The sequence below is a fragment of the Mizuhopecten yessoensis genome, unplaced genomic scaffold (genome assembly GCF_002113885.1).
Source record: "Mizuhopecten yessoensis strain PY_sf001 unplaced genomic scaffold, ASM211388v2 scaffold2691, whole genome shotgun sequence".
Classification (NCBI taxonomy): Eukaryota; Metazoa; Mollusca; class Bivalvia; order Pectinida; family Pectinidae; genus Mizuhopecten; species Mizuhopecten yessoensis.
Window position 1 is genome coordinate 475,512 of NW_018404672.1, and position 13,150 is coordinate 488,661.

At 36.4% G+C, this 13,150-nt stretch overlaps 1 protein-coding gene across 12 annotated transcripts in view; it reads left to right on the forward strand.

Annotated features, from left to right (window-relative positions):
• Positions 1-13,150, forward strand: part of LOC110446422 (protein scribble homolog) — a 103,654-nt gene that overhangs the window by 44,960 nt on the left and 45,544 nt on the right. For 11 of the 12 annotated variants that reach the window (XM_021491564.1, XM_021491570.1, XM_021491565.1 and 8 more), the window contains exons 10-19: positions 819-902; positions 1,841-2,129; positions 6,655-6,782; positions 7,892-8,014; positions 9,219-9,402; positions 9,964-10,181; positions 10,524-10,733; positions 11,249-11,407; positions 12,496-12,573; positions 13,001-13,138. In XM_021491564.1, coding sequence (XP_021347239.1) covers positions 819-902; positions 1,841-2,129; positions 6,655-6,782; positions 7,892-8,014; positions 9,219-9,402; positions 9,964-10,181; positions 10,524-10,733; positions 11,249-11,407; positions 12,496-12,573; positions 13,001-13,138 — 1,611 coding nt within the window. Of the gene's footprint in view, positions 1-818; positions 903-1,840; positions 2,130-6,654; positions 6,783-7,674; positions 7,702-7,891; positions 8,015-9,218; positions 9,403-9,963; positions 10,182-10,523; positions 10,734-11,248; positions 11,408-12,495; positions 12,574-13,000; positions 13,139-13,150 lie in introns of all 12 variants that reach the window. The other variant, XM_021491571.1, reaches the window with a different exon arrangement.

The window sequence follows — 13,150 nt, forward strand, 5'->3', positions numbered from 1 at the left end:
AATGATCAATTAGCCCTGACTATTGAGGGCGAAAAAGGCAAAAATAAAACTGCAGCAAACATTTCCCTGGGAGCCACGGTGGCCAAGTGGTTGAGGCGTCTGACATTCTGCTACCACTAGCCCTCCAACACTTGGTCGCGGTTTCGATACCTACTTGGGGCAGTCGCCAGGTACTGGCCGTAGATTGGTGGTTTTTCTTTGGGAACTGTGGCTTTCCTCCACCAACAAAACCTTGCACATCCTTAAATGATCATATAGCTGTTAATAGGACGTAAAACACAAACTACCAAACATCCTGGTATACAGTATATATTCTTCAGTGTTATTTCTATGTTCTGAAGTAACACAGTTGGTTTTGTTAGCGAGACAACATCTGCCACCAAACTAGCACTATAACCAGTTTAGATAATGAATTATTACATGGTAAACTAGCTGATATAAAACATATAATGAGGAGTAAAATATTTCAGAATTATGTACCACCTTTTCAGGGAGGAATCAACGTAGAAGTGGGAAAAAAAAAAGAGATCTTCGTGTCTCTGATACACCGGAAAAAAGTTGAAATATGATGTAAAATGTTTGAAGAGAAAACATGTCTAAATATAGGCACCACACGTGTCATGTACCCGTGCCTGGGGCCTTATAAGTATATTATGAGTAGATTATTTTGATTATTATAGAGTTATTGAAGTTTCAAATTCGACATACAATGTTGTCTTTTGTAAAGTTTTAGAAAACGTTCTCATCACAGTTTCGAATTTGTAATATGTTTATAGAAATTTATGTATAATTAATTAAGTACGATTTTCTTTTGATAGGAACTTCCAATAACTATTGGTCGCCTAAAGAACTTGTCAAATTTCAACGTGGATAGAAACAAACTCACGGAAATCCCAGTCGAGGTGAGAATAAAGATGTTACATTGACACAAAATGTGTTTTGTATTACAAGCTGGTGTCAGGTTTATAAAGTTGTTTCAGCTTTAGAACAGTCAACACCACATTATTTACAGTTATACTGTATAAAATCACTTAATATTTGCAAATATATATATATTTTAATGAGAGTACTTTGGATAAATACACCAAAGAAATTGCAGAACAATTGAAAATTTGTAGCCATTGTTTCAAAAGATTTGAATAAATTATCACAAGGTAAGGAAGTTTGTTAACGATGGAGTTCTGGTTTTGGATAATTTGTCATTATAGAATGGCTTTGTTCTGTTATTTTGTTGATGTTATGTCCATGACATGAACAGCTGATGGAAAGGATCAGTAAATTTGGTCCTAGCTGATTATGCAAGTAAAGAATAACTTACAAGCTTTGTAAGTAAAGAATAACCTACAAGCTTTGTAAGTAAAGAATAACCTACAAGCTTTGTAAGTAAAGAATAACCTACAAGCTTTGTAAGTAAAGAATAACCTACAAGCTTTGTAAGTAAAGAATAACCTACAAGCTTTGTAAGTAAAGAATAACCTACAAGCTTTGTAAGTAAAGAATAACCTACAAGCTTTGTAAGTAAAGAATAACCTACAAGCTTTGTAAGTAAAGAATAACCTACAAGCTTTGTAAGTAAAGAATAACCTACAAGCTTTGTAAGTAAAGAATAACCTACAAGCTTTGTAAGTAAAGAATAACCTACAAGCTTTGTAAGTAAAGAATAACCTACAAGCTTTGTAAGTAAAGAATAACCTACAAGCTTTGTAAGTAAACAAGTGGTTTCATACACAGGCCTCCCCAACCAATCTCCTTTAAACAGGAGTGATGTATCACCGTATTTATAGAGAAAGTGGCATTGCGAGTACATAACTAAGGGGCTTCATGATGTTTTAATTTACAGATTGGGAGGTGTTTGCGGCTGAATGTGTTCTCCATGCGCGACAATCGACTTCTCCGTCTTCCTCAGGAACTGGGAAATCTCAAGGAACTCCATGTCCTTGATGTGTCCGGAAACAGACTTGAATACTTGCCCATTACAGTGGCTAATCTCAACCTCAAGGCGCTATGGCTGGCGGAAAACCAAGCAAAGCCAATGCTCAAATTCCAGACAGACTTTGATGAACGAACTGGACAACGTGTTCTAACCTGCTTTCTGCTGCCCCAGCAGGACTTCCACACAGAGAGCATGGGTAGGTCATTGCCTAATATGGTCATGGTTCCGCCCCCTGTGGGTAGGTCATTGCCAAATATGGTCATGAAACCGCCCCCTGTGGAATTTCACAGCTTCGGTAGGTGGATTACTATCACATGGTTATGGTTCCTGCTAATTTCTGTAGAGAGTGTGTGGTTGGTTGTTGGGCGTAATAAGGTAATTATTGTTTGCCTTGTATATATTTATTTTTTTCTCCTTCAAAAAATCTATTTGACCTAGAGATATTTTTCCTGATATCTTTTTTCTGAAATATGTCTGTCCTTTACAGAAAACAGCTTTTTAAGTTGTAGTGAAAATAGTTCTATAACACAGACACAGGAGAGGGGTTTGGGGTAGGTAGTAGTTCCAACAACCTCCCTTGTACTATAACATAGCCAGTAGAGTATGATGTGGTAAAAGCTGTTCTAACAACCTCCCTTGTACTGTAACTAGCCAGTGCAGGAAGCTGTTTGAAGTATCTGTTCCAACAACTTCCCTCATACTTGATAGCTTAGTCAGTAGAGGAAGATTTCTCCTGTACTTATAACATATCCAGCACAGGAAGGTAATCTATTAGCTATTCCAACAACCTTCCTGGTAACATGAGGTAAGTATAGTAATATTAATGATAACCAAATATCTGAGCAACCCATTCATATGAAACTCAAATATGATAAATAATTGTTCCAATAAATTCAAGGAACTGGTAAAGATTCATATGGTCAAGATTCATATGACTGGGTATAATCGGATAAATGAGTGCCCCACTAACATCACTGTTTCAACCTAGCATGTATCCCTATGCACAAATATTTATTAGTAAAAAAATGTTGCCTCTAAAAAAAATCTTTTCCTTTTCTATAACAAGGTTTTAAAGTTATTTTTAAATCCGTTTCTGAATGTCAGAGGAGCTAACACATAGAGGAAATTTGTTTAAGTGAGAATTAATTTCTGATGGATTTCAAATATTTGTTTTGAAGGTTGTCGCTATTTTGAAACCATAGATTTTACAGATTAAAAAAAAAGTAAGGTATTCGTCAGAAATGTTTCGATTTTGTCAAAGCAGGTCGGTATTGACAGGCAACAAGTACTGGAAGGTTTTCACATCTTTTATTAGCTATCAGCAAATGGAAGAACAAGTGTATGCGTACGTATCAGTTTGTGTCCTCGTCTGTGATTGGTCGCTTACATGCTCACATTTTCGGTATATATGCTAAAATAAGGATATAGAAAACCCTTCAACAGTTAAAAAAAAAAGTCAAGATCTGCTGATTGTGTTAATAGTGTGTCAAAATTGTTTTCTTAATTAGGATAACTTTCTGTTACAAATACATAGCTGCCTGGTTATAATACTTGAGACATCCAACCACTGTACCCAGTCAATTAATAACAGTAATCACCATTTCATATACCTTGTAAGATAAACTTCGAAGTGGTCAGGGTTTGGGTAAATTAAAACCTGTTTTCAGTAACTGTTTGCGAACTGTCTTTCCTATGTTCAATGACTTACCCCTACAATTCCTACCAATGAATGTATTAGCCCTAGAACTCAAAATGTCATTTGATTTTTAAGTATTTCAGAAAGTTTTAAAATTCAGGAAAATTAATTTCATTCAAATACAAACAAACATTCAAAGACCATTCATTCAATTGTTTTCAGATTCATGAAAGCTGTTGACACATCCTGAATCCTAAAATATTTGTCCTGAACTTTTTTTTTAGCAAACTAGGGCCAAAGGAATAGTATGATGTATTAACCCATCCAACCCTAAAGTCACATTGGAACATTAGCTAAATCAAAGACTGGGCAAGTCCACTCTAATATGTAGGGGTGAATGAGTTAAAGAATGATGTGCCGCCCCCNGATCTTTGGGATTTAATGTTGTATGAATTAAGGATGGTGATCTCTTAGGGGTAGAGGGATGGAGGGAGGAGGGGGGGGCAAATAAGACATCATAAGATTTCAGAATTATTATTTTAAGTTTACCGGGTACATATCTAAATTTCTGGTAAAATAAATCTCTTCAATCAATTATTTTTTTAATGTTTACCGGGTACATATCTAAACTTTCTGGTAAAATAAATCTCTTCAATCAATTATTTTTGGAAGATTGTTTGATATGTTTAAACAGCCTGTTAGAGTTTTCTTTATCCTTACTTTAGTTCTTGAATATTGAGATTGTCAACAACATAACCAGGTAACTTGTACCATTATTTCATCATACTTTCTCAGAAAAAGGTAAGATTTTTTTTTTAAATTAATAGTAATGTGAAGAATCTTTACCACCAGTGTAATAAAATGATGTAAGATTTGTGAAAATCTGTTGAATATTTTGTTCACAATCTGAAAAATTGCAAAACCAAAATGAATTGGACAGACTATTACTGTGATTCATTTTAAAGGCTTTGCTCTAGTTGGAAATGTTATTTTTGTGTATGCAAAATATTTTACTGATTAAGTCTTTACTACAAAGGTCAGTAAATGTTGAAGCTGATTTTACTTTAATAATTAAATTGGTGACCTCTGAGTTTGGTAACCTCTAACATTAGTGATCTCTGTCCTTTTAACCATCTGACTTTAATATTCTGACTTTTCAAATATTATTTTGAGTGCTCATAGATTTTACTGAATTTAGATGGGTTTTCTCATGTTAAAAATTTAATTTTATATTTGTTTTTTATACTGACCTCATATTTAAAGATACAATTCTGCTACTCAATGTGTTCGTGTAAAATATAGAATGAATGATTTACTGTAACCTAATACCATTGATTTATAAGAGTTAGCTCCTTTAAAAAAAAATGATATCATCTTATATATAATCATGTTACGGAATTACCCGACTTATCTCGTGCATCAGTGTTTCATGAACCAACTTAAACTGTTACATACTGTAGTGTATACCGGGATATTTTTGCCCTGTCAAACTTTCGTCCTTCACCAATGAAATCAGTTTTTGCCAAGTGTTAATTTCACCCTTCACATTTGATTACTATGCTTATTATGCTGTTTACTTGTATTTGCCCTAATGACAAATTTTCCTGCATAAGGGAGGGCAAAAAGGGGAAAATTAAACTGCAGTGAACATTTCTCTGTATACAGTAATGCTAGGGTTGTGGCCACAGAAGTCTACCCTCTAATATTAAGGATAGTTGTTAGGAGATTGGTTAGACGTGAGGACAGGAGAACTAGTTGTAAGCTTGGGTACTAATGCATCAATAGTAGCCTGTAGATAAGATATATCTATACTTGCATGTGACATTTTCTTAACTTGTATGCACTATATATATGACAAGTATCATTAACTCATTCACCCTTGAAGACACATGTGAACTCTTCCAATTCAAACGTTGGAATAGTTCATTATGAAATTTCAGGGGTGATTGAGTTGAAACATCATCATAACGGGGAAAGACAATTTTAAGGATGACCCATGGTCAGTGGATAATCTGTAGGGCAAGTGAATTTTTGTGTTCACTTACCAAACAGACTAGTGCCGAATTTGAATGATACATTAAATATTATTGTATTCTCAGTTTACTGTTGCATAACTGAAAAAAAATCAAATGCTGAAGGAAAATATTTATGTTCATGTTATTGAATACTTGCAATGCATTTTTGGTAGTTTTGAGATCTGTATATTTCAACTGCAGGCATTTACTTTTTCAAATCCACTTACCCTTATAAAGATCAGCACTTCTGAAAATGATTGTTTTGTCCTGCTTAATATCATTGAACACACTGCTCACAACTTGTTTAAACCACTAACCTTTGTTTCTTCAAAGATATGAAAAAAATCATCAATTTTAGAAGAGAAAATGAAATATGTGAGAGTGCACAATAATCACCTTTTATGAAATATTTTAAGGATGTATGATTGTATGGCTTATCTTCTCTGGTCACCCGTCCGTCCTGCCAATGAGGCAAACCTTACAAGGGTAATATCGGGAATATACGTGAAGAACTTCTTCTTGAAGTGTTGTAAAACTTCTACCAAAATGTTCATACAGCCTCCTGGTTATGAGGGGCTTCCGGCCTTGGTCTTGAAAATTTATTTCCAGCTTTAACCTTTCTATAGTTCTACCCAGCCAATTTCATTCTTGTGAGTGTTAGGGCCTGCAATCTGATTGGCTGATTGATGAAGGAATCATCAGATTTTCATGAAATTATTGATGAACCAAGTCCATCACATCAGTCAAGAGTGAAGTCCAGACCAAATTTGTGAATATTTAGTGAGACTGTTGCAATCTTATCAATAATATATACGTTAATTTTTTTGCATATTATTCCTACATCATGTATAAATTGCAATAAACCATGATTTCACCTAAGCTACTGCAGACAACACATTATCTTTTGTTCAATTTTCGTTTTTTCCATAAAATGACGTTTTTTATCTCCTCTTTTTTATTTATTATTATTTAATCTTCAATCTTTGTTGAAATGCTTGTGTTATTCCCACCTAACTTTTTCAATTCTTGAAGAAAGTTAATTCCAACATTATTTTTTTTTCATTTTGCAGAAAATTTACTGCGAGGTAGTATTGCAACGGACGCAGAGAGCCAGATCATTGAGGAAACTCTGAAGAACCCCCGCGACAGTACCATACAGTTTGAGGTTCCCGACTCAGACGGGGATGACGATAGCAATGTAAGAACTTTGGGGTCACGTGGAATAAGGTAGTGAGTGGGTCACATTAGATAATGGAACGATGGCAGTTGTAAAAAGGGATATTTATAGACGTTCTGTTTCACCATGTAGCAAGGTCTTTTATTGTAATTCAGATTAATACTTCTTAGAAACAATTAATGAATAGATATTTATAAGAGTCGAGAATTTTTAGAATATGAAAAAGGCTGTTATGGACAATTTGGAAATAATGGGAATATTTGACTGCACTTTCATTATCATAAATTGGTATTCAGACTTGGCCAAACTTCTCAAGAGCCACTCCCCGTATTGTACATATTTCACTTTCAAGCACATAAATTGATTGAGGGATACACTGATAAAAAAGACCATTAGAAAGAAGAGAATAATTGCAAAAAAAAAGATGTTGCAGAAATGTCACTTTCAGTTTAGGTGTGTTCTTGACCAGAATGATTAGAATTTATTTTCTTGTTAGCATGGTGAGTTATCACATGTAGGCATGACTTCATACATAGATGCTGTAGGGTGTGTATATTTTGCTGATGTTTCTATATCCATGGGTTAAATTATTTTTGTGAATTCATTGTTGCTTACCTTGTAATGACTTAGGACCGTTTTAAAGGGTTTTGCATGGAATCAGAAGCTGGAAAACATTTTAAAGGAACAAAACCGTCAGATTTTAACCTGCAAAATTAAGTGCAATGCATTAATTATTGTTAAATAGGTGTGTTTGTCATTACATTTTGATTCCTATATAGACAATAATCTATATTGTCAAACTGTTTTTTTGTTTTTGTTTTGGTCAGGGCAATCTACTGCCAAGAGCTTATTTACTTATTGATGTAATTATCAGCAAGTTGTTATGTCATTTTAATTTAATATTAATTTAAAGCGCCCTAAACACACAAAGACTGACAAAGTAAGTATTCTTTGTTCCTACATCTATGCATTCTTAATTTTCGTGTACCGGGCTGAAATCTTTCCAAAAGCCTTTAGCGAATGTGGATCATGTCTTTCTGAATATATATATTTGTGTATGGCGAATGTACTTCTGTTATGTAATCTTGCCTGTGATTCTACTGACCTTTGAACTCTGACCTCTCTCACAGAGCAACTTTGTAAGGCATGACACTCCGCACCCCAAGGAGCTGAAAGCACGCCACCCCAAGTTCAACAAGAATAAGGTTCAGGGCATTGATGGGCATGTGATTCCTCATCAACAGGAGAAGAAGGTAGGCAGCTAGGTCGTTCAGGCGATCAAGGTCTGTCTGTCTGTCTGGATGTCTGTTTGTCTGTCTTTCTGTTTGTATGTATGACTATGCCTGTCAGCTAGGTCATTCAGGCGATCAATGTCTGTCTGTCTGTATGTCTGTTTGTCTGTTTGTCTGTCTTTCTGATTGTATGTATGACTATGCTTGTTTGCTAGGTCGTGAAGGCGATCAATGTCTGTCTGTCTGTTTGTATGTATGACTATGCCTGTCAGCTAGGTCATTCAGGCGATCAATGTATGTCTGTTTGTATGTATGACTATGCCTGTTTGCTAGGTCGTGAAGGCGATCAATGTCTGTCTGTCTGTTTGTATGTATGACTATGCCTGTTTGCTAGGTTGTGAAGGCGATCAATGTCTGTCTGTATGTATGTCTGTTTGTATGTATGACTACACCTGCCTATGGCTGTTCAATGTGACTAACCTTGTATTTCTGTATATATGTATGATTGTATGTATGTCTGTATTACAAAATTGAACAATACATCAAAATATTGATAGATACCAATAGTTCACCCCTCATAAAAATGCTTCTTTGATAAATTTGAAAATTCAATGAAAATAGTGTTTTTCGCTATTAGCAATAGTATCACTCACTAGTCAAGAGTGGGCTGTAATTGTCGCACATTAGTTCCTATGTATGTCCATCTATGTGTGTGTCATCTGTTTGTATGTACATATTTTCTGTACCTATGCCTCATTATGTATGGCTGGCCATCCATCTTATAGTATTTGTCTGTATGTCCATCTGTATTCTTGTATGTATGTCTCCCTGTCCATACTAAAATTTGTATGTCTTTCTGTTCGTAAGCCGATATCTACAGCAAGTCTTGAGAAAGTTATTGTTGGGCACACCTCACTGACAGTAACTGATTATGTCTGCTATATTGGTACAGTGAGCTGATGGTAAAAATTCAATTTCGTCATATAACATGAATCTTTCTGTATGTTGCGCTTTGTCATTTCTGTTTTTGTCTTTTCGGCACACTTAAAGAAGAAAATAAGTGATTTTCAAATATTTATTTTGGACAGTCATCAATGGTTTAGTACTGTTTTTGCTTCCTGAAGTGAGTAATTATGGAATAGTTTCCTCTATGAATGTATATTGTGTTCCCTGTGATTGATGATTTATGGTGTGCGACCTGTCTAAATGTCGTTATGCTACACAGGACCAGGCGTTCATGCCTGCGCGTGATCGTGACAGCGACTTCCTCTGGCAGCAGGACCAGACAGATGAATTCCCCACAGAACCATCGGAGAAGCCAGCCAAGCGTGTCCAAATTGGAGGGGAAGAGGAAGTGAGACAGGAGATGCCACCACTGGAGTGTGAAACAGTACCTCCTGTCATCAAAGGTACGCCCTTATTCTGAACTTGAACGTGTCATAGTAATGATAATAATTTGAGGTTCTTGTATACCGCTTTATCACAACTTAGATTGTCTTAAAGCGTTCAACAAGTTATTATCAGTGGTTATTGGGCCTTTGCAACCAGCCAATATCTTTCCCAACTCCCTGAGGAGCATACAGCCGGTGCTGTCATTTCGTCACTCACAGCTAGCATTCAACAATTCTAGCAATGTCCAACCATGTACTCATTTACAGCTTAGTAGACTGGAACACGGTAAAGTATCTTGTTAAAAGATAAAACAGGGTGCCATGATGGGATTCGAACCCCAGACCCTTCAATCACAAGCCCAGCGCTTACCACAAGATTACCATGCTATTATGTGTCAGTAGATTATCACTCATCGACTAATACTACCTGTCTTCTACGCTTGAAGATGTAAACAGATTATCATTTGTTGACATCCAAGAAACACCTCAGTTCATGCTTTAATGTTAGTAATGATATAAAATTCAAAGTTTACACAAATTTATTTGTTGCTAGACATGATATCTGTCTGATTTAAATAGCTCCAGAATTGGTTGGTCCACCTCGCCACGAGAGTCAGACCCAGGAAATCAGCGAGGAGGAGGAGTCGCCGACGGAGACGGCTCCACTGATCCGAGAGGTCCAAGTGTCGGAGACTGTGTTTATTCCCGAGGAGCAGTACAACGGAGCCATGGAGGAGGAAGACGCAGAGGATTCTGATGATGAACAGAGGAGCTTCGAGGAGTACGATTCTGATGATGTGAGTGTTGTAATAATCGCATACCTCTCATATGATGATTGATACAGATTGATCTCTGTCAAGGTGTGACGGGATGGAACTGATTTCTATTTCATTTACAGAGATTAGGATAAAACGGTTGATTTGAGCTAAGCCCGGGACCGAGTCAGGGTGATGCAAAATTACAGTACTGGCTATAAGTGTTCAAATTATCGATTTTATATTACTTAATGCAAGTTAGAAATATTGTGTACAGAATTGTACATGAAAACTTGCAATTTGTCCTTTCTTTGACGAGAAAACTTACACAGGACATGCCAGAAAGTCCATTGACAACATCTAAACTATTTCCTTTACGATCAGGATGACATTTACCGTCCACGGAAGGTTGGATTCGACCCAGAGATTGAAGAACACCCGGATCATAAGATGGGATTGAGGCGGCGGGACACACCTCACCACAGGAAAAACAAGCGCATCATCCATAACGATGAGACAAAGGAGAAGGTCCTCGAGATTCTGGCTCAGGCCGCCGCTCAAAAGGAACAAACCGTGGCACCGGTAAAACTGGAGGTAAGGACTGCAGGGAGACGGCCATGTGTTCAAATTCATCTATTGAAATAAAATAAAAATCCCCAATTCACAGTAGAAATGCTTTCTCACAAAAGGTAAAATATTTGGTAAGCTATTAACTGAAGTTAGTTTCCATGATGTATTCACTCTTTATGGATGGGTAAATTTTAATGAATATTTACCAATATACATATCACAAAAATGCTACTTAATCAGTAGAATGTCAGCTCCTATAAATCAGCAAGTGTTTATTGATTTTTCTAAAATTATAATTGATTTTTTTTTTGAATTTGTAGCAGCAGAGTTTAACTCATTCACCCCTGACATTTTATAATGAATTATTCCAACCTCTGAATTGGTAAGGGTTCAAATGTGTTTTCAAGGGTAAATGAATAACTCATTCACCCCAAAGACACATTTGAACTCTTCCAATTCAAGGGCTAGTATAGCTCATTATGAAATTTCAGGGATGAATGAGTTAAGATATATTTTAACCGTGATATTTTTTATTTAAGCCAATCGAGGGCCTTAGATTACCAAACGTAAACAGCAGCCTCAACGATTCAAAAAAGGAGGAGGAATTCTCAATTCATATCCTGAGACAGAAGGGCCAAGGGCTGGGCATCAGTATTGCTGGAGGAAAGGGGTCTACTCCATACCAAGGGGACGATGAGGTCAGTGTGAGGTTGTAGGGTCATTAAGGGTCAAGGTCGGGCATCAGTATCGCTGGAGTAAAGGGGTGTACTCCATACAAAGGGGACGATGAGGTCAGTGTGAGGTCGTAGGGTCACTAAGGGTCAAGGTCGGGCATCAGTATTGCCGAGGAAAGAGGTCTACTCCATACAAAGGGGATGATGAGGTCAGTGTGAGGTCGAAGGGTCATTAAGGGTCAAGGTCGGGCATCAGTATCGCTGGAGTAAAGGGGTGTTCTCCATACAAAGGGGACGATGAGGTCAGTGTGAGGTTGTAGAGTCATTAAGGGTCAAGGTTGGGCATCAGTATTGCCGAGGAAAGGGGTCTACTCCATACGAAGGGGACGATGAGGTCAGTGTGAGCTTGTCACTAATGTTCAATTAATGCCACTTAACGGGGCAGAGTATTAATTTACCTTCCTGTACAGAAGATTAAGCTTTGATGCGATTGATTTGAACATCTTGTGATATATTTCTTAACAATCGGGTAGAAAAAGACAAGTTGGAAGTCTCTTGCTTTGTTATGTAACATTTACAAAAAATCTTGTAGGCGTTAGACTGCCACCATTGATACACGACTCATATCTATAAAATACACCAGAAGATTGACTCAGTCAATGGTAGCTAAAGAATTTAACCACAGTCACAAGCGACTGATGATAACTAGAATTAATGATTCGCAGGTTGATGTATCAAGAAAATGGAACTTGCTCATGAAAATGAAGATGATAATTTTCGCTTCTATGTGTGAGAAATATTCATCACGAAGATAAAATACAATGTCACTCCAGGTTCTTTGTTTAATAATTTTTATTTTTTTGGTTTATCTCCAGCATGTGCATGATAGAAATCATAGACTGGGGGTCTACTTACATCAGCATTAATGTTCCAGTTAAACCAGGCATATTGTAGCTTTACGAGTACAGATATCATCTCGTATCACCTTTAATGAATTCTGTAAAATAAAATCAATAAAATCAGATGTATTTAAGGGTTTACATACATTTTTTGTCCCTTCAAAAACCAATCTAGCCGATATTTGATGTTATATCATATTTGGTCATTTTCAGAGTATTTTTATATCCCGTGTGACGGAGGAAGGGCCTGCTGGGAAAGCGGGCGTTCGTACGGGAGACAAACTTATTTCGGTAGGTGAAAACAAGGAACATGGGTTTAGTCCAGTCTTTGCTATAGTACTTATTTTGTAACATACACTTTCAGCCTTTTTAGTTCATACAATACAACTATTTCTACTTTTAAATGAAATATTTTTAAGTGTAAATCCTAGCTGAACTAAAAATGTCAAGGCAGACATTGAAAGTATTTAAACACTGTCAGATCCTGTTTCATAAATCAACAACGCTGTTGCAACAGGTCAAATCATTCTTGTTCATTATCCAAGTGGTAAAATTTTACAAATTCTTTAATATACCAGATTTTTGCTATTATTGAAAAAATTAATAAGAAATTTGTAAATTTTCAAGGCCCCTTTTACTGTTAAGTTGGTTTAATATCGGACCAAGCTTGTCAAATGTATTGTGAGCGATTTCGGACAGATACATTGGTTGTTGACAGGTAAATGGAGTGAACTTAGTTGAGGCTGATCATTACGATGCCGTTGATGTGCTGAAGACCGCAGGAAATGACATCACAATGGTTCTAGGCAGAGAGGTAGAAGAACCCGAGCCAGCAACAACAGAAGTGACTCTATCAGTAAGTAATAGG